This window comes from Biomphalaria glabrata, chromosome 12 (assembly GCF_947242115.1).
Source record: "Biomphalaria glabrata chromosome 12, xgBioGlab47.1, whole genome shotgun sequence".
NCBI classification, from domain to species: Eukaryota; Metazoa; Mollusca; class Gastropoda; family Planorbidae; genus Biomphalaria; species Biomphalaria glabrata.
Genome location: NC_074722.1, coordinates 29,466,899 through 29,488,341, shown reverse-complemented (window position 1 = coordinate 29,488,341; position 21,443 = coordinate 29,466,899). Strand labels below are relative to the sequence as shown.

The 21,443-nt window shown below is 33.2% G+C and overlaps 1 protein-coding gene across 1 annotated transcript; it reads left to right on the top strand.

Moving 5' to 3' along the window:
- The first annotated feature begins 4,658 nt into the window (after positions 1–4,658).
- Positions 4,659–20,499, top strand: LOC106067647 (integrator complex subunit 2-like). Its single transcript, XM_056006928.1, has 23 exons — positions 4,659–5,110; positions 5,630–5,774; positions 6,084–6,186; positions 6,814–6,927; positions 7,182–7,312; positions 7,931–8,107; positions 8,766–8,926; positions 9,728–9,853; positions 10,705–10,776; positions 11,572–11,686; positions 12,311–12,379; positions 12,774–12,908; positions 13,734–14,043; positions 14,525–14,645; positions 15,503–15,648; positions 16,871–17,072; positions 17,356–17,487; positions 17,800–18,007; positions 18,807–18,923; positions 19,062–19,169; positions 19,293–19,398; positions 19,727–19,894; positions 20,110–20,499. The coding sequence occupies exons 1-23, from the start codon at positions 4,812–4,814 to the stop codon at positions 20,253–20,255; spliced, it is 3,411 nt and encodes a 1,136-aa protein (XP_055862903.1). The 5' UTR covers positions 4,659–4,811; the 3' UTR covers positions 20,256–20,499.
- The last annotated feature ends 944 nt before the right edge of the window (positions 20,500–21,443 follow it).

The window sequence follows — 21,443 nt, the reverse complement described above, 5'->3', positions numbered from 1 at the left end:
AACCAATTGTTACTTTAGCTCACTTTGTTTTAAATTGATTTGATATTTGTTTCACTTTCAGTTAAGGGTATACATGATCTGTGTTATCTAAAACAGTGTCAAACATCCATGAAGTGGTATCGAGGGCCTATTAGATATGAACAGAGCTACAACGTCACGTTAAGGTGGATAGTTACGTAGCAAAGTACTTTTGTCCTTTAGGCCACAGTTCAAGAATACGATGGTGCCCTTTCCATGTATTTAAGTGTGACAAAATCAAGTCATAATGTATGTAGGCCTACAGCTTCATTTAAAGAAAGGCATTCCTATGCTGGTAGTACCTTTTACAAATAATAGAGTCATTGCACTGCCGTCTAACAGGTAATAATATAGGCGTACATGGTATAAATTAAATACATTCAAATCCTTATCTTACGGTCAAATATTTTTCTTTCAATGGTCCCGCTTTGGCCCCTAATGATCATGTGCCCTGCCGCAATGCCTTCGTGCTAGGTTTGCTACACCACTAACTGAGGAGCGTTAATCAATAATCAAACCTTATATCAACTCACTCTGTCTCGTACAAATCTTGTACAAGTTACTTCCCATTCTCGGATCAAGTTGAAACTTTATACAATTATTTTATCACTTGGTCGTAATCAATTAATTTTGTTTCATATAGCTACAATACTAGTTACGGGAAGATAAGCCTTGCGTAGAAAATAAGATCGTTGGCTAAAAATTTGAAACTAACAAAAGATAATCATAAAACCTTTAAAATTTATAAGTACTTATATAGTTTAGTAGCTAGTGTGTCGGATTTTTATCATGGAGAGAATTCAGTAACATTATTTCCTTAAATTGCGGACATTTTCTTCCAGACACCCCCTCCGCTCCGCCCTCATCCAATTTACCACAAAAGGGATTGGATCATAGGGCACTGAGCATAGTAAAAGCTAGAAAATGTCGCTAAAAAAAACAGTAATTAAAATATTTCCAATCGTACAAATGTAGGCCTATTATTGTTAGTCAAAATCTAAAAAATTATCGCTTTTATATAGCGCTACTTTCTTGCTTATAGCATGCTCAGAGCGCTATGGTCCAATCTCATTTGTGGACCAGTGAGGGGGGGGGGGTATCTGGGAGAAGGTTTTCCGTGCTGCCTTTAGACGCTTTGTAAACACAACTCTGCCCGAGTCGGGTGTCGAACTTCGAGCCCCCTTCATAGGTAACTAAGACAAGCCAAGTTATTAAAAACTATTTACTTGATTGATTCAAAAAAATTGATACAATTTCACACAATATATTAAGCTTTTTTTTTTTAAGTATTTTCTTAATATATATTTTACTTGGCCGAGAATGTCTGCTCAGATCCAAAGACTACTGTGTCAAACGGGCCAAGAACACAAACTCCTTGCCCTTTAATTTCTTAAAAAGTTAAATGTTAGGCAATTTTATTCAATGGAACACTTTACAGCATTTATATATATAATGCTCTTCATGGCTCAAGAGTTCGGACACCAAGTAATGAAAAGATCACTCTTTTATTTCTGCAAGTCGGACGGACTAGAGTTACCCCACGTAATTTTAGAGGCGAAAAAAAAGGGGGGAGGGAGAACAAGTAGTATTCACCCGTAACTAAATAGCAGGGCCGGACTTAACCATTATGACCAAGAAGTCAGGAAAAGAGAACAAGTAATCTACTATGTATTCATCCGTCACTAAATATCAGGGCCGGACATAACCAATGTGAAAGTGCGGGGCCCACTGTGGTCGCTTAGGTTGCAGTGGCCTAAGGCCGACCCTGCAAAACAGAGGCGTATGCTACGCCGCCGGTCGACTAGTGCTAAGCTAATTTCCTCGGATTAACACGTTACCTCGTGCTAATTACCTCAATTTAACACGTTACCTCAAGCTTGGCTAAAACTTCCAGGCAAAAAATAATTTGGCGATGGGCAAATACAATTGACAAATTGCCAGATATGCTAAATCTGGCTTGATCTCAACGCGTACACCTTTCGTCACAATTTTTTTTTAGGCTTTTTCATTGAAGACATTCTCCAGCATCCCTCTATTAGAGAAAGTCTCCTCCTCCCTGCGGAGAGTCCTTGCACTGGGTGACTAGGCCGTGACAATATTATTATAAACAGATTCTGCACTTGGCACGTGACATGAATATATCCGGTGTCCACACACACACAAAAAACGCTTCAGAGTGCATAATCGTCTAACAGAAGCCACATATAATTTTTTTTAAAACAACATTGTTAAAGAGTTAAAAGACAGAACGAAAAAAAAATCAAAATACATCTTTGATACATTTTAATTGATCTTTTCAAGATCGTCTGCTACGAATGAATCAGTTGTTTGCATCTTTGCACTTGCGTAGTGTCAAGCTACCCGATAAAAAAATCATTCTAAACGGGCCTAATAAATATTTCAGTTCAGAGCATATTTTACTTTTGTATGTTCCTTATAGGCGTGTAACCAATCCCTTCACCAACTGTGTATTTTCTTTTCCCTTTTTGAAAGCTTATATCAACTCAGTCTGTCTGTCTGATACAAAATTTGAACAGGTTTTAACTTCCTCACTCATTCTCGGATCAAGTTGAAACTTTACATAATTATTTATTGTAACTAACCATGCATGAATCAATTTAAAAAAACGATTATCAATTTATTATTGGTAGTTAATTAATTTGTTAAATATCGAAAAAAGGAAATAAACTCTACTGTATAGGGAGATATCTTGTAGATTACAGACATTACTTCAAATAAGAAGAGTTGAGTACTTCCCCTCAGATAAGCTTCGGGTTTCTTTTTCAGTATTTTCATACTTTGCGTGTTCTTACCTCTCTCTCTCTCTCTTTCCCTCCCTCCCTCCCCTCTCTCTCTCTCTCTCTCTCTCTTTGATATAGTAAAGTTTGTAACACTGACTTCGCACAATATTATTTCGATTTTCTTTCCCAACCAAAACTCATTGATGTTAAAAAAAAAGTTCTTGTTAAATCCATTCACATTTTCTTAGTTTTAGATGTACTTCAATCCTGAATGACAAACCTGTCAATGAAAACAAATATGATAATGGATTGACAGTGAATAGCGGTTAAAAAAATAAATGTATTGTGTACATTTTGATCAATGGATATAATATGCGGTGATCGTGAACAAAGTAGCAGTGGCACAGTGGAAAAGATTATTTGAATCATTTAAATCCGATTCGTTTTCAAACTACAACATTGTGGGATTTTTAGAGCCTTGTTATGGTAGGCCTATATGTATTTGTGTGTGTGTGTGTGTGTTGAGTGATGCACCACTAAAAGGCTATTTTTAGGATAGGCTGCATGTGCGTGTATAAAAGTGATAGGGAAGGGGGCGGCTGATGAAAGACAGAGACGGGAACGCGTCTGAATTCTGCAAGGCGATAACGATTTGAATGAGTTAGATTATTTGTACTGTTAATCTTGCTTAGAACCACATATAAAGCAACTAGTATTAAACACCAGAGTATATAATACTATATATTGTATATTTTTTTAAAAGTACCCCCCATCCGAGCAGTTTTTTTTTTCTTTTCATTTTTCAATAAAACGTAATTGCCTCACCCTTTTTAAATTGCATCCTGCGCATCTTACCACATAGTATTCTGGTGGGAACCACCCTCTCCCCTCCACCCTTTTTTTTCATTTTAAAATGAAACGGTCGGCATTTTGACGCTTCTCTAAAATACTTTTGGTCCGTATTTCTAGAAACTGTTATATTGAATTTAATACGCACCCAAAAAAACAACAACAAAACAACCTACTTTTGGCCCGTGAATTCTAGTATCACTTTTCTCTTCTCCTCGTCCCCCAATCCCCAGTTACGAGATTTATTTGGCACATCGTGTGGTACGAGCTCTGGACTGTCGCCTCGATGGTCCCAGGTTTAAACCCTGCACGCCTTTTTTTTTTTAAGGTTTGGGGTAGGATGTATGGCGCAGTAACTGAGTGCTTGGCTTCCTACCCTGGAGTCCTGGGCTCTAATCTCAGTGAAGACTGATTTGAATTTCGGGATTTTAAGGGCGCCTCTGAGTCCATCAACTCTAATGGGTACCTGACTTTAGTTGGGGAAAGTAAAGGCGTTTGGTCTCTGCGTGGATCACATATAGGCCTACCCTGCTCGTTGGCCAAAGAAACAGATGACCTTAAATACATCGCAAGGTCTGAAGGGGGAACTTGGGATAGGATGTAATAATCTTTAATAATTTTCAATTTCGAAGGAACATCCAAAGAATTTAAAACAATTTTAGGCTATGTCGTACCCACATAGGCCTATATACATAGTAGTTTTTCAACATTTCGTTGACCGGCATAATTCATAAGATAAATATCAATATAATATAAACAGAACACACAAAAAAAAAAAAAAAAAAAAACTTTCAAATTCATGATTGAAATTTCTTACACGAAACAACTTTTGCATTTGATCAACATTCACAATGTGATCCATGTAATCTATAGTATTTTCTTCAGATCACGCTAGCTAAGAATGTTTATCATTGAATCTATTTCTCTTTCGTTCACTGCCAGTGAAGAAACACAAACGCTAATTTTATTCATAGTTCAGTGATAAAGTTTACAAATCTTACTTTTCAAAAGCTTAAAAAGTTAAAATAGAAATAGCAACAAAACGAAAACAAAAGTCATCTTTCTCGAAAAGAATGTATCACTGTGTAACACTGTGTTCACATTATTAGATCTAGATCGAGATCTATAAAATAATCTAAATTTTTGGATTTATGCTTTTTATGTGAGGTTATAGATATAATAAAGATCTAACACTAAATAACAATGTTTAGATCTAAACCTAGTGTAAACTTACCTGTGAAGCCTCATATATTTACGGCTATGCAGGTTATGGATATTGAATCTCTCAATCATTCTACAGATTTGGACCTGAGACCGGTTTTACCCGGGTTGGTTAGAATGGCTCTGTGTGCTCCTCTCGATGGAAGCGAGAAGGGCAAAGAACTTAGAAAAATGGTTTTAGCCATACTTTCTAGATTGCAAGTAGTAAACAGCATTGTTGATATGTTATCTATTGATTTTCATGCATTGGAACAAGATGTGAAAAAAGAGCAGCAATTGCGGTAAGTTAATAAAACAGATTAAATACATATCCATGAGATCTCAAATCAAAATCAATTAAAAAACAAACCAACACTGGAATAATTAAGACATGCTTACATCTTCTTACGATATTGTAATTCCACATATCTGATTGAAAACAAGCAGAAAACATTTTATTTTAAGACATTTAACTTAAGTCACTTAAATTTTGATTATACATGATTATACTATAAGTTTGGACATATATGCAAAAGTGGTAGAACATAGAGTAAATCATAAATGTATTTTATACTATTTTAATATATAATATAGTATGCTGCTTTATTGTTTTTATAAATATATATTTTATCCATTTAGTCTAATACTTTCATAATAAAAGTATCACGGCATTGAAGTGAATTTCAGCAATAGTGAAAGAGTCATTTTTTTTCAGTTAGTGTAATTACCAACATTACAAATATCCAGTGATAGTGAAATTGTAATACTCTGTCAGTTATTTCCTAATATTCTTTTATATTCTACATTTTTCTTCTTTCCAGAGCAAAAATAGGTGGCAATATAACAGAAAGTGTTCTGGTGTCCCAACTACCGCATGGAATAGCTCTTGAGTTTGAACGAAGTGAGAGCGACCCTGCTCAAAGAATAAGGCTTTTGTTGAGTCAACTATTATTTATTTCCTCAGAGGCATGGCTTAGTATTCATTATTACTTTAAAATACAGTAATTTTTTTTAAAGTAGTCATGCATAACTTGTTTACTAAATATTTGTAGCACTATAATGAGTATGATACCAATAACTTCCATCTTTTCTTCATAGAATAGCACAACATGGCCTAAATTGTGTCAAGTATCCAAATATTTTCATAGAATAGATGGTAAAAAGTGAACATTGTCAAGAGTCCAATCATTATATCAGTTTTATACATTTTCATGTTAAACATTGCTAGTTCAGTGTATTTGACTCAAATTGAACATTGTTTTTCTTTTTCTTTAGTTGACAGACCAACGAGCAGGCAACTATTTTAAGCAGTCTGATCTTTTTGAGTGCTCAGTTTATACAATGGAGATTCTTGATGCCTTATGTATAGCAATGGCAGGTAGGTAATATTACTTAAAAATCAGTTTCTCTTGAGTAGCAAGTAATAGTACATTATTGTCATTAATGTCATTCTCTTAACAAAATATGTTGATGGAATGTCAGATATTTTGTTGTCTTTTATATTTCATAGTTTAATCAAGTCCATAAAATTCTATTGTATAGTATTAGAGTGCTTAGATGGCAAGCCAAAAAATGTTGTTTTGTATTTTCCATGACAACATAAAACCATCGTAAACCATTTACTAACAAACTGTTGACTGTATTTGACAAGTTATTAACCTTTTATGTCTTGACTAGAGCTAGACTGTTTTATGCAAGAAAAATACAATTTGTATAAATGACTATAAACTTTGTATTGATAACATTCTAACTAAATTTTTTCTTAGTAGTAAATAAATTAGAAAACACTACTATTGATTTGTTCATATCTGGAAAAAAAAGTATAAGCATAAATGTACTTCCAAACTGTCTTTAATTTAACCGCTTTTTTTAGAAGCTTTTAAATTTATTCTAACAGATTCAGATAGTTAGCTACTTTTTTTGTGTGAATTTTTCCGTTATAATAGCACAACAGAATAAACTTATATTAAATATTTCTAAAAATGTTGCAATCTTATTATTTCAGAACTCCCAAATCTCCTTAACATCCTTGATATCACAGAAGCATTGTTGTGTGTTAAAAATGGTTCAACACTGATAACCCAGCTAGTGGCTAATAACCCAGAGGCTTTTCTCGATGGTATGACATTACCCTATTTTTTGTTGTGTAAACTTAGATCCTCCCGCACCATTTGTTGCAGTGGTCAGCAAGCTGTCTCCATAGAGCTGTCACTAGCAGCTTCTTCCCATCCAGCGTCTACTGCCCTGATGTCCTCTATGGTGGAAAAAAGCATTAAAAGAGCAGCCCTAAGAAGCAATTTTAAAACATTACAACTTAAAAAAAAATTGTGTGTATCCTAACCCATTTTAGAACTAATTACTTGTCGTCATCAGTATGTCGCAGTTTGATATCCAGAGGAGAGAAACAAGAGGAAGACTCTCTTGGTGGCTTGAGGAGGCTGGAGCTGCTGAGAATGTTATGTCTTGTCAACCCAAAAGCTGCTCTTCTTGTGAGAAACTTCTGTGTAAGAATCTTTTTTTCTTTTTTTTTTTTTTTTTGCTTTTATTAAAAGATGGAATATAATTCTAGAACCCAAGTTGTATGGGTATTTTATCTAATACCTCTACTAACCAGCAAAGTATAATACAAAAAAAAAACAGAAACGGACCATCTAGGGCAATCTAGGCAGAAGATTTTACCTGTTTCTGTGACACACAGTTAATGAGAATGTCAAAGATCAGCACAATGATTAACTACCATTATTTTCCTTAGCATGTTAAGTATCCATTAGAGTTTGGTAGCCTTTACATTGGGAAATGATTTTATTGTATGTGTCTTGCCCTATGAGCTGTTACAGAACATTGTGCTAGCTACATAAGACCTAAACAAGTTTTTAGCTAAAGGAAGTATTGTATTTGTTACAATAAATTATCACTCATTTTATATTCAAACTTTTGAATCAGTTTTTTAGTTTTGGAAAGTTCTTTGTGAAAAATTCTGATTATGAAAATGAAGATATATAAAAAAAAAATCTTACTGTTATAGCCTATATCGTTTTATTTGCATAATAAATTTATAAGTTTTCTATGTATAATCAAAAAGTTTTTGTTAACCTCATATTTGGCATGTTTTGTTTCACTAGGCTGAATATTGCAGTATGCCAGGCTTTGCTGTGGCAGTGTCTCTACAGTTGGCAGAGTCTAATCAAAGTGAAGATCCCTGTGCTAGTGACATAGTACCATACTTTACAGGTTTGCTGCTTGGCAGTGATGTCACTGTTAGGAACTGGTTCTCGAGTTTCGTCAAGGCTGGCCAGAAGGTACGCAACTCAGAAAAAAATTTATGTTCATAATTCTTTAAAAAGTATATGCGGTTCTAACTCTAGTTTGGATAAAAATATACAGAACTTAATTTATATTTAAAAAATCTTTTAACTAGGTTAAAAGTTGGGATGGGAATATATTTTTGGATTAGATTTTATAAAAATAATTTTTACTACATAGAATGCCTGAAATGCAAGAATTCAAGAATTCAGTTTTACTTAAACAAAATGAAATCCTAAATGTAGCATCTATATTTTCCTTTCAAACATGTATTTAAACAACTTCACTTGCCTAGTAAAAAATTTAATCCAAAGGCCTGTATTATAAATGTTTTTATATACATATATATACATATCCCTCAGCAAATCTAGTTTACTAGAAGTATAGCAATAGGGATGATACTGTTTTATGACCATAAATACTGATCAAATCATATAGTCTCTTACTCTTCACTTGTTGTTTTTTTTTGTTTTTTTTTTCACATTGTAAGGATAACTTCAGAAATACGACAGATGTAATGAAAAGAAATCTAAATATTAGAAAAAAAAAAGATATTTGCGCTAAACCATTCAATATAATTATGCATGTGTATGGTTTACCCAGTCTATCCTATTTTTATTAATCTTAAACCATTTTTGTGTGTTTGCTATCCAGAGGAAACCAGATTGCATGCTTGGCTTACTGAGAAAATACCTGCTGGACCAGCTAATAGGTCTGACACCTGTCAATGGACAGTTGATAGATGTGTCAAAGATAGTTACAGCCAGCTCTTTACTACGCCTTTACAATGCTCTGAAAGGAATAGCCACACTTAAGTGAGTACCAGATGATGACTCAGATCTTAGGAAGGCACTTGATCACAAAAGTGTCTTTAAAAAAACGAGTCTACCTCATTTATTCTTTTTCATAATAACAGAACCCAAATGCAAGCAAAGCTAGTAGTTTTTGCTAAATATTGTTCTACAGTGCTAAGATAAATATTTTCTTTTACACAAGATTGCTTTTAAAAGTACACAAAGCTGTATATTTATTTAGATTACAAGACAAGAGTACCATGTGACCAAAACAATATTTGAAAATCACTCACATATTTTCTTGAGTTTATATCTAATTAAACTCAAGTCTATCTTGAAATTTTTAAACCAAGTTTGTTTGGTTTATTTTATTTTATTTTTTAGTGCATTAATATGCCTATTCTACAATTTTACTTATGTACCTAACATTTTTCAAAATCTATTTATTAAATAAAAGAAAAGGTTTTTAAATTTAATAAGAATTTTTAAAGCCACATAGAACTTGAAAATATTTTTACAGCAAATAATGCAAAAATCACATTTTAATATTAGCTTGTATTTAGGCTCAACATCTTTACATTTGTGTACCTAAACAGAAGTTATAAAATTGATGAAATTAACTTGGAAACCAAATTATCTTTTACCATATTGTTACCTTCACTTTAGCTACAATTTTTGTCAAGGTAGAAAAGACTATGACAGAAAACATAATTTTCAAGGCATTATTTGTAAATTATTGCTTAATAAATTACTTATGATAAAATTGTACTTGTAACATGCTGGTTGTTTGCTTGAAAGACAAAAAAAATTTGTTTGTTACAGGTACAGTGATGAAGAAACAGGATGCTTGCTTCGACTTATCATATCCCATCCTGCACCTTGCACTGCTGGAGCTCACTTCATAGCATTAGGGATCTGCACATTGATAGCAAGTCCTAGTCTGCTTAGGTGAGGACATTTATTTTAATCTATCCATAAAGTGCTCATTAGGGAACAGTATATAGAAATAATTCTAGAATCATCCTTTCATTGCTACACCCTCCTAGCAATATACCAGACTGGTCTGCAAACAGAGCCTGTATGTTGTTGTTCTATTTGTCTTATTGTTGTTAATCTTTTTTTAATTTTATTTTTTTCTATCTACTATCCAAGACTGTCATAGCCCTTAAGCTTTCAGCAATGGTTGCGCCATGCTTCTAAAGCCGGGCAACTTTTCATTGGCATCTGTTTTACTTAGCATTGGGCATCTTATAGGTCTGTTTTCATAGATATCATTGAGACTTTGTCTTCACTATGTCAATTATGCATACACACTATGCTAAAAAAAATTTCTTGATTTTAGACATGGTCTTTCCAAGTGATATCTATAATATCTCACAGCACATGGTATTCTGTTTTTGATTTATATACTTTAAACAGCTTTCATTGGTTTAGATCAGGTTACTTGTCACACACAAATATATTTCATAATGCTTAATATTCTAATGATGGTAAATGTGACAAAATAAAATAGTTATTAGAAAGTGGTTGTTTATAGTGGTAAGAAAAGCCTACTTGAAAATCTTTTTCAGTATTTTTATTAACTAAAAATGTGGGGAAAATACATTTTTAGCACCTTATCGAAAACATTGTATAAGAAGAAATCAAAACATTATAATATAAAAATAGAATACCTTGCTTTTAGTAATGAGAATTATGTATTTACATTTTGCTTGTATTCCAGCAAGTTTGTTGTTAATACAATAATTAGGCTAATGAAAAGAATCTTTAGCTGACATAATGTGCTTTTTGTCTGACAGATCTTTGGATGATGAACAGTCCACTGTGAACTGGTTGCGTTGGTTGATGCATTCAGATGCCCAATTTGATAAGTAAGTGACAAAAAGCCACACTAAATTGTTATATATTAGGGAGATAGAAAACTGAGGGATTTTTTCTAAAAGGTTTTTAAATGTATAAGTATTATCACATATAAATTTTGGCCATCACCTATAAGAAAAATATAAATCAGATGGATATGACAATATTCTGGCAGAGACTCTTAAAACAGGTGTGGAGTTGTTTAAAGTGATGCTTTATTCACTCCTTGAGTGGATATGGGATTATGATAATGTCAGCAGTCTATAAGGAAGCTTACGTGATAAAGCTTAAAATTATGGTGGCTAACAATTTGTGAGGCATTATGGCATCCTTTGCAAAGATTATCAATAGAGATTAGTCCATGGGTGTGCAAAGTGTAGAAATGTGTCTTTTCTTTCTCTTTTTCCTTGTTATGAGATAAGAATATCTACCCGTGAAACCAACTTGAGGATCTTGGTGATAATATCCACTCCATTCTCCCACAACTGTTGCAACTAGTTGCAAGAAAGAACCATTTTAGGGTAGTCACATCTGCTGGCTTGCTGGAAACTTATAGATCAAATTAAATAAGCAAATCAAATGGTTGGTTATTCTAGAACAAGATGGAGAGGTTTTTTTTTTGGTAACACAGGAATCTCTTAATGTCCAGCACTGGGTAGTTGTAAAATGTTCATAAGATCCTAGTATAAGTGTGGCAAATACTTTATGAGTTTGTGCTGCGTGACAATGAACTAGAGTGATTCCATTATCCCATTTTAAAAAACTTAATCCATCAGTAAATTATTGATTTTGTTTTGTTGAAATAGAATCTCTGGCAACACAGACAGTCCTGGAGAAATGCTTTTTTTACTGGCATTGAACTTTCACAATAACCAGATGACAGCCATCACAGATTTAGTTTGTAACACACTGGGCATGAAGGTAACTCAGTTACAGGAAATAATCTTTATTGTTTAATTGGTTTAATAGTCAAATTAGCCTGTAAAAATTACTTTGTATAACTATCACAAAGGAGATACAAGACACAGATAACAAAGATAAACAGACACAAAATATCTTTAATTTCCCTGGCAATCAAATCATTATATACCATTGAACTATCTGATATAGACACTGTGCATGTATATTTTGAGTGAATGTGATGTGATTGTATATTTTGGTTTTCTGTTTTTTGTTTGGTGTAATGCACAAATTGTAAGAAAAATTTTCATATGGATAATAAAGATTAGTGTTATTAAATTACAAGCGCTTCAGAACATTAAGGATTAAAAATAAAATGAAGTATATCCCCTGTATACTCGAGAACTGATTATTTTTTTAAATGTCAAGACTCCTTAGACATAACTCTAAATCCTTGATGGTTTCCTATGCATCTTTACAATGTTAGACTAGTTCTATGTCTGTTTCTTGAGCTAACAGTATTATTATTGAAAGCACTCTATAATATAAATCATTAAGAGAAATATGGTAAAATGTTATTTTTTTCAGGTAAATTTAAGTAACAGTTGTTTTAATTGAAGGCTCATTTTTTGCATTTTATTTCAGATCACAGTCAAAACAAGTGCACTTGTTAAAATCAGGCACATATTTACCATGGAACTTTTTACAGAACAGGTAACTGACTGCTTAAACCACCAACCAGCCACACACAAAAAAAATAACATTTGATTTTTTTCCTATCAGATTTAGCATTTTTACAATGACAAACAAAATTTGGCTAACTGGCTTTTATGTACATCAGATCCTAAACAAGTATTTAAAAATGTTTTATTTTTTTTAAAGACATATGTACTGTTTTGACTATTTTAATTACATAAACATTCTCTACCAAGTCAGCAGTTGTTCATTTAACATGTTATTAGCATTCTATGAAGAGTTCCTAACCTACACATGTTATGTTTTGCTGCCTCATTCTATGTTCTTGTCCTCGAGCTAAAAGCTATTGTGATAGAATTAGCAGATATGCATGATTTTGATGAAGACAGTGTTTCGACATTTCTCCTTTTAGGTGGTTGCTGCCCATGCTGTTAAGATTCCAGTGACTCCCAATCTTGATGCTAGATGTACTGGCTCTCTCCCTGTGCACAGCATCTTACAGCTACTCAAGAGTAGAGTTTTCTCTAAGCACAAAGTCTCCATAAGGGTGAGTTTGTTGATTTAGGTTTGGGTCTTATATCTGTCAACATTTGTTGTTACCTTTATTTGCTAAGCCACTACAATGTAAACACTATCATAAGATTGATATTAGACAAGAAAATACATATTATAATTATTATTATTATTATTATTATAACAATTTTAAGAATAAATTTTTCTTCATGATAATCTATAAAATAAAGTTGAAAGTAAGACACATGTATGTATGTAAGTCCCAAATAAAAATCAAAACCATTTGACCAATCTTGATAAAACTTGGGATAAATGTTGCTTAGATCATGGCGTTAACCATAGTGTAGGTTTAATGTCCCTCCCACAAAATGAGGGCCCTAAAAATAGACAAAATGTACCTAATTGAATCTCTACTAAAAAAAAACTTAACTTTTTAACAAATTGGGTAAACATGTTTTCACAGTATTCTATATTTTATTACATATTATATATGTCTGCTGAAGGGGTAAACCCATTTTTATACTACTTTTGTTTTCGTGTCAAAATTTTAAAAAATATGAAAGGAACATTCTCAATACATCTAAATTCAACCCATTAGATCAGTAATATCCAAACTAAGGCCCGCAGGCCACGGATCATATCTGGCTAGTTGTCTATAAAATGATAACTCCAGGCAGCCATTTGGCAGTCTCTTAAATTACTATTTCTGGCTTTAATTTTCTTACTTTCCAACACCACATCCTTAGCATCTTCATGTGGATAACTTTACATTAGGAACAAATTTAATAATTAGTGTTTCAAATTTTATTTTATATCTTGCACATACTGTAACAAATGATCTTCAACTCTTGTGTTCTAGAAATGGGTGTACAAACAGATCTGTAACAGTTCATTTCCACTTCACCCTCTGATGCCACTGCTCATTGAGTCCTATGTCAACTCTGTCATCCCCAAAACATCCAAACCTGAGCACACAAACGAACCCTTATCTGAATCCAAGATAATGGCCTTGTTTGACATAAAAAAGAAAACATTGCCTGAGCCTGGGGGCAGCTCTGTCTCACCTGGTTACCCAGACATACAGGAGAAGCTACTCTGTCCTCAGCTGCTGATTCTGTATTACCTCCTCCTTTATGAAGATCTTTACCAAACACATAAGAAATTAATTGGTAAGCTGTGTTTTTTTAATACCATTTATTTATATTTATTAATATATCCACTGTATACTATCCTTATCTCTGCAAATTCCAAGACTCCTTAGACTGGTTTCTGTGCATCTTCATAATGTTAGACTAGTTCCATTTGCTTTTTATGAACGTTTCCAACCAGATGCCATGTTGAATTGTTGAGCCAAATAATCTTTTAGCAATCTCTTCTTCGTTTTCCATCTCTGAAATTCAATATTGGTCTATGATTCATGTCTAATAGTGAGTCTAAAGCAATTCACTTTTTGTAACTTATCTTAATTGAGTAGTTTTTCTGATAGATTACATTACATGAAGAGCCTAGACAAGAAGCTAACATCTAAGCTTTAACACTTAATGATATAAAGTTACATTAATTTTAAAAAAAAAACGTATGATTTTGGCCTATTTTTTTTTCCATAAGTTTCACAATTTATTTTAAAATAACCTTGAAACTGTTTTTCAGATGTAACCAAACTCTCCTTATATAGTGACACTGTCATGTCACAGATCCCTATCAGCTATCTTGTCCAAGAAGCTTTAAAACATCAAAATAATTGTCAGAATTTATTCCCTCCAATGATCAGGTATGGTAATTTCCTGTTGAGACTTGTCTATTGCTGCACATAGATATTAACTAGCAGATTATACTATCAGTCTTGGAGTAGTTTAGTTTTAATTGAATTTGCCACTTATTTTAAACAAATGTATTTTTGATGCATTTCTTTTGCTTTGTATTTTCTAAAACTCCCAACAATGGACAAACAAATTATTTGAAAGAACATTTTTCAATATTCGAAAGTGTATAATGAAGAGAGGGGAATTAGCACTAATAATGCACTAGTTGGGAATTAGCACTAACAATGCACTAGTTAATTGATGCAATTAAATCTTGTAAGTGGTATTTGCTGAACTAATAGTCATGCGATTGGCTTTCTAAGCAAAGCCCATCATAAATGGTTGTTGGGGTGGTTTTTTTTTGACACGACTTCTTGGCTCTTTTCATTACTAATGGGTTACTTTCAGTGTGTTAGAAGCACCAGCAGATGCTATGTTACTTTGAGAGACTAAAGTCTAATTAATAGTAGGAACAACACTACTCTCAAACATGACATATCTGACCTTGATTAGCAATGACATTGGAAAATCCAAGAGCAGTTGGTGATATGTTGACTTAATGACACCTTCTTTATTCTTTAATCACAATTAATCTTTGATTAATCCTTGATAACAGAAGCAGGTGAACTTAGCATCACCTTCCCCATGGACCTTTGGTCTCACTGGGAATTAGGCTGGATATTCACTCAAATAGTATATCATTTTGTTTTTAATTGTACATAGATTTTTTTTTTTATTTAGTAAATATAGTTGATAATTCAGTTTTTTCATGTTTATTAATAAACATTGATTGCCAAGTTGAATGAGCATGTTTCTTGTCTCTTAGATTGCTCAATATTCACTTTCCTCATCTGTGTTTGGTTGAAGACTGGCTGGACTCTCATGTTGGGCTCATGACAAAAGAGCAACAGCTTGTCAAAAGAAAAACCTCGTCTTCTTCCAACACCATCAGACCTGAGATGGTTAAAGAAGGTAAATGTAATTCAGTCTAGTAATGTATGTTATAAAGATCTCTTGCCTTGAAATACTGACATTATCAAAATATCATTGCCTTTTTATATGTATATATATATTTTTTTGAAGTATCAAAATATTACAGTGAAAAATAAAATCTTTTTTGTTCATATGTAATTGATTACAACTATTCAAATTAGTCTAACAGTTTGGTTTTTTTTTTTTTTGGGGGGGGGGGGGGGGTAGTATGTTCCAAAAATAAGGTTTTTAAACCTTTATAAGATTTTATAACACTATTTTTGTTACAATTTTAATGTTGCAATATACATTTGAAATGACATGACCTTTGATTACACATTTTTGAGTAAGCATTATTATGTTTATGGTAGTGAGAGTTGGGCAACTTACATACATCAAGAACACAGATTAAATAGCGTCCACTTATGGTGCTTGTGACGCATAATGTGCATCTCCTGGAGGGACCATGTCTCCAACCAGGATGTTCTGAAACGGGCCAATATGCATAGCATCTATGCTCTTCTTACACAGAGAAGACTACGCTGGCTCGGTCATGTCACTCGCATCCAGATGGAAGAATACCTAAAGAGCTGAGCTTGCTAAGAGAGTCAGACCCAAGGGCCTCCCAAGACTAACCTACAGAGATGTCTGTAAGCGAGACATGAAAACCCCGGGAATTGACCAAAGTATGTAGGAGGAGACAGCCCAAGACCGGACAGCATGGAGACAGACTGTACATGCTGGTACGAACTTTGCCGAGTGCAAAAGAAATAAAGCTGCATCAGTCAAGAGAAAGAAGAAGAAAGCTGCCCTGTCAACTAGCCCTAAGTCAGATACATATACATGAAGGAACTGTGGCAAACTCTGCTGCTCCAGAATCGGCTTGATCAGTCACACCAGATTCTGCCCTGTCTCTAGACAAAACCTAAACCATTGATTCACCTGGGCCCATCAATTGTCTTCTGAGACATAAGGAGCCATACATATTATCATGTGTTACAGACATTCTCTATTTAAAGTTATCGGCGGGGTATTAGGGTATAATAATGGTTGGGATTTACATCAAATTCCACAAATCAATTTTATTGTCACAGCCAATGGCAGTTGTTGTTAATACCTTAAAGACATAATAAGACACACAACATTGTTGATTTGCAAATGTCTCTAAAAATTGTATCATCATTTTGGTTTGAAATTATTCTTATAATTTTTTGGTTCAAAGCTTTTTCCAAGATCAGCATCTATCCCGCTCAAGCTATAAGACTGTTAGAAGAGCTCAGTTGTGGAGAGACCACTGTCCTAAGAATGTGTCAAGATGCTGTGGTCTCAGGCCTAGCCAATCTCTTACAAGAAGGCACGCCAAGGAGATTGTTGGACCTAACAAAAAAAGTCTGGTTTAAAATGCACAGCATTACACCCAGGAAGTAAGAATTTCAGTCAAAAATAGTTATATAAGCAGATTACAAATAAACATACAACATTCATCTAAAAGTATGTGACTTGTGGTTTCAATTAAACTTTTCAGTTTCTGTTACGGTATATTAGATATTTGTATATATAAACCTCGATAAATTTTTTATTTAATTAATTTATACTAGAATCTGTTAAAACTAATATCCTCCATTTCAGATGTAAAATTCTTTTATGAAAAACATTTCTTTGTCTCGGTCAGATTCATTTTGGCTACTTTGTTTTTTTTTAATAAAGATTGCGCTTGGATACAATCAAAGCTTTACAGCCGTCCAGAAAGTCTCCAGTTCAGATCCCTTCCCAGCTTACAGAACAAGATCTTGTTATTGACCCACTTGTTGTCTTAAGGTGTGATGAGAGAGTGTTCAGGTAGGAGGTTAAACACACACACACACTAGTGTCTAAACATGCAAGACCTTGTGACATATTTTCAATACTTTTATAAACTATATGGAGTAACTTTTGTTATATGCATTATCTAGAAATAAATTATATAGTCCTTTTTCCAGCTTTCAGTCTGAAGATGACTGTCATATTTATCCTTTGTACATTTCTTCCAAGTTCAGTTTGGCTAAAATTTCTCTGTGGGACATGCTCTGTTTAGTTATGACATAGTTTGTAAATTTAGATTGAATTCACAAAATTATTTTTCTCACATGACTTTGTATTTGTAAATAACAGATGTGCTCCAATTCTGGAAATCCTTCTTCGGATTCTCTCAGCATACACTCAGGCCTCCAGGGTCTATTTGAACACACATGTCCTGGATGCTGTGGAGACAGACAAGGAGAAAGATCGCTTAGAACTTAAAGTTGCACTCCTAGCAGCCCAAGAAAGTGCCATAGTGCAGATTTTGTTGGAAGTTTGTTTACCCCTGGAGAATGAAAAGGTAAAAATAGAATATTGATTTAGATGGGGGTTTTTTATTTTACAATTGACTCTGATAGTCTGATGGTTATGGGACCTGGGTGGTGCAGCAGAAGTAAACTTTGTCACAGAGTCATCGCTGCTTCAGATTACTGAATGTGTTCGATTAAAAAGTATCAGCCTAGCAATGATCAACTGTAGTTAAAGATGATCTATTTTTTATTTACGTATTAATAGTTTAATTTTAACATTATAAGTTTATAATAATAGATTAACCAGATTGAAAAATTATTTTAAAAAAATATTTCTTGATATGCCCTGTCTCTGGCTTATTTTTCTAAAACCGGGCAATGTTCCATATTTTAAAAAAAAAGGGGGGGGGGGGGGGCTTCATTAAAGAAGAAACTGTATTCTGAAACAGCCAAAAATTCCAGCTAACAATGTTATATTACTACTAAATGTGTTCTACTTTCAGCAAGTCACATTTGATCATCACATAAAAGTGTCTCATCTCCAACTAGTGTACACATTACATTTCACCACTACCGTTATAATTGACATAATGAAACAAATTTATTGTAAATAGTGACCCTTTTAAAAATTAAATAAAAATTACTTTTAGCTTATAAATAAACAATCTCATCTTGAAATTTGTATCTTCATCATAATATATTTTGTTAAATCAAATCTTTAAATAAAATCATTTATAATAGAGGGAAAGAGTTAATATATTTTCTGTCTTATTTATACTTATGTTGTTCAGGACTCACTTTGATGTTTTCTATTCATCTGTTCTAAAGAAATAACAATGTGTATTTCAGAAGAAAAAATGTCACAGTGAACTAAGCAGCTTGAGAGAAGTCAGGTGTTTAATATTTTCTTACATTCATCAAGTCTTCATTGCTGACCCTAACTTAGCCAAGCTTGTACATTTCCAAGTAAGAATGAACTTCTTTAATCAGTCATTTTATATGCATTGTATATATATAGCCCAAGTGTACTCCCTTTGAAAAAAAATCTGAAATGTTTAGATCTTGAATAGATGTTTTAGGAGACTTATTTTTCATTGACCTCAGGGATATCCCAGTGAGCTGTTGCCTTTAGTTGTTGTAGGTGTACCATCAATGCACATATGTCTGGACTTTATTCCTGAACTGATTGGTCAGCCCCAAAGATGTAAACAGGTAACTAGGTTTCTTGCAGTTCTTGTGTTTTTATTTATCCAGAATTTTTAGGGAAAATATATATTCATACCAAAATAATGATTTAGAAAACAAACATGAAAGATGTAATTGTATTCCCTCCAGATATTTGGCATTCAGTTACTGGCACATTTGTGTACACAGTATCATCTTCCAAAATCTATGAATATTGCCAAGTTGGGCATTGATGTTATGTTCACGCTGCTTACAGGTTAGAAGACAAATTATAAGTAGTCAAAATGTTCACAGCTAAAATGTAAATTATCTCGTCTTTAAATATGTGTCCTCTTGTTGAGTCAATTTCATCAACTCATAAAGCCATTGTTTCTCATTGAATTTTTATTTACATTATTTTTTTTATTCTAATACTGTTATAAACATTCGCTGCACTTGATTTATGCCCTCATTTATCACTGTGCTCATGTAATAAAAATTCCCCCACCCCCAATCCTTAGATCCTTATGATTTCAATAGGAACCTAATTTTTTAAATTTGTTATGTTCTGTTATATTATGATTTTTTTTTTATCCTCATTTTAGTTCTAGAAAAGGGAGAATGGGTCACTTTCTTTCGACAAACTGTGCCAAGCTTAGTGGCCATCTGTGAAGCATTCCCCCCTCTGTGTGATGACGTCACTTCCCTGTTGTCTCAGCTGGGCAGAGTCTGTTACTCTCAGATGACAGTCGCTGGAAACTCTTCCAAAATGTGTAAGTAATGAAACAGAACTTTCTGACATTTTATATATAGGACTACATTCTCTGCTTGTCAATGGTTTAACGCATTTTCCTGTTTCCAGAAAATGTCAGCAATAAAATTAGAGCCTTTTTTTTTTATTTTTACTTCTCTCAATTTTAATTTTAAAATAGGTGCTAGTTTTGTGTTTTAAGATGAACATAAGTGTAATTTTGTTACCATGAAACAGGTTTACACAATGACAAAGTGACAGAGTCTCATGGTCTACTCAGTGAGAAGTTACTCTGTGATGACTATGATGTGCTGTATCATACAGTTGAGACAACTTTCAGACAGATCTGTGAAAGAGCTTTGGTCATGGACAAACTTTACTAATGCATATGTCTTTAGAGTCCAGTGTATATATGTACTTATGATGATGTTCAAAAAGATATGTAACAGTATTTCACCTGTGTACAGAAGTTTAGTATGACAGTGTGCTTGTGTACAAAGTTAAATGATTCCTTTTTGCTTTATTTTATTTGGATAAAATGTTCTTAGGCTAAAGAAAATTATTCAAACAAGGTTTTGAAATGGCTTTTTTAAAGAAAAAGCTTCTGATGTTATTTTAACAATAAATAAGAAAAAAACAAAGATAACTTTATCTGGTTTATTTTGTTAACATTTTGTTTCTGAGTTATTTTGCCTGTTACATTTTTTTAATATTGAAATTCTGTTTCTGTGGTTAGTTTAGTAAGGCTGAAAAGAAAACTGAATATCACTTTACATATTTTTACAAATTTTATTCTGATAATGAAGTTTGCATACTAAATAAGTAAATATAAATGGGAAAATGAATCCACACTGCTACAACCTTCACTAAATAACTTTCTGAAAAGGTGATCATGAGGCTGATGTTTATAAAAAGCAATTTAAATGCGGGTTTAAAATGCCAATGGACAAAATTATGGTGAAAACAACAGTGTATAATCCTCACTTGTTTCTTTGAATGTTCAAACACACGAATTGATGTTGTCCTATTTGTGTCACATGGAGAGAGAGAAATGAAGATTCCCAGATTGCAGATGCCACACACAAAAGTATTAGAAAGAAGGGTGAAAATGCAACGGCATCTGGTGATTACATATGCCTAACCTGTGACCGCAGCTGTGTATTAAGGATTGGCCTCTATAGTCACACAAGAAGTTGCAAAGGGAAAAGATTGTTTCTCGAGACGTAAAATGCCACAGATTTGTGTCACAAAGACAAAACAGTATGATAGTTTTTCCCTATTGATGTATAACACCTAGTTCCCCGACAAAAAAGCGCGAACAAAATTTTTTTTCAATCATTTTGCAAGAAATACTTAATATCGTAAAAATATGCAAACAGTATGCAGGAATTATAATAAGCTTGAATGAATAATTTTAAATTATAGGCCTAGCATTTATTTATTATCCACTTGAAAACACGCGAACCATAGACTTACATATATTATATCTAGACTGGACATGGACATCTTGTAACACTACAAAAAATGTGAACATTTTTTAAAAAGTTGAAACAATGCGTTGTTTTGTAAAT

Coding starts and splice junctions, on each gene's coding strand:
- LOC106067647 (XM_056006928.1), top strand. CDS start 4,812: ATGTTTAGATCTAAACCTAGTGTAAACTTACCTGTGAAGCCTCATATA. Junction 14,044..14,524: donor AACACATAAGAAATTAATTG/GTAAGCTGTGTT, acceptor ACTGTTTTTCAG/ATGTAACCAAACTCTCCTTA. Junction 14,646..15,502: donor TTATTCCCTCCAATGATCAG/GTATGGTAATTT, acceptor CTTGTCTCTTAG/ATTGCTCAATATTCACTTTC.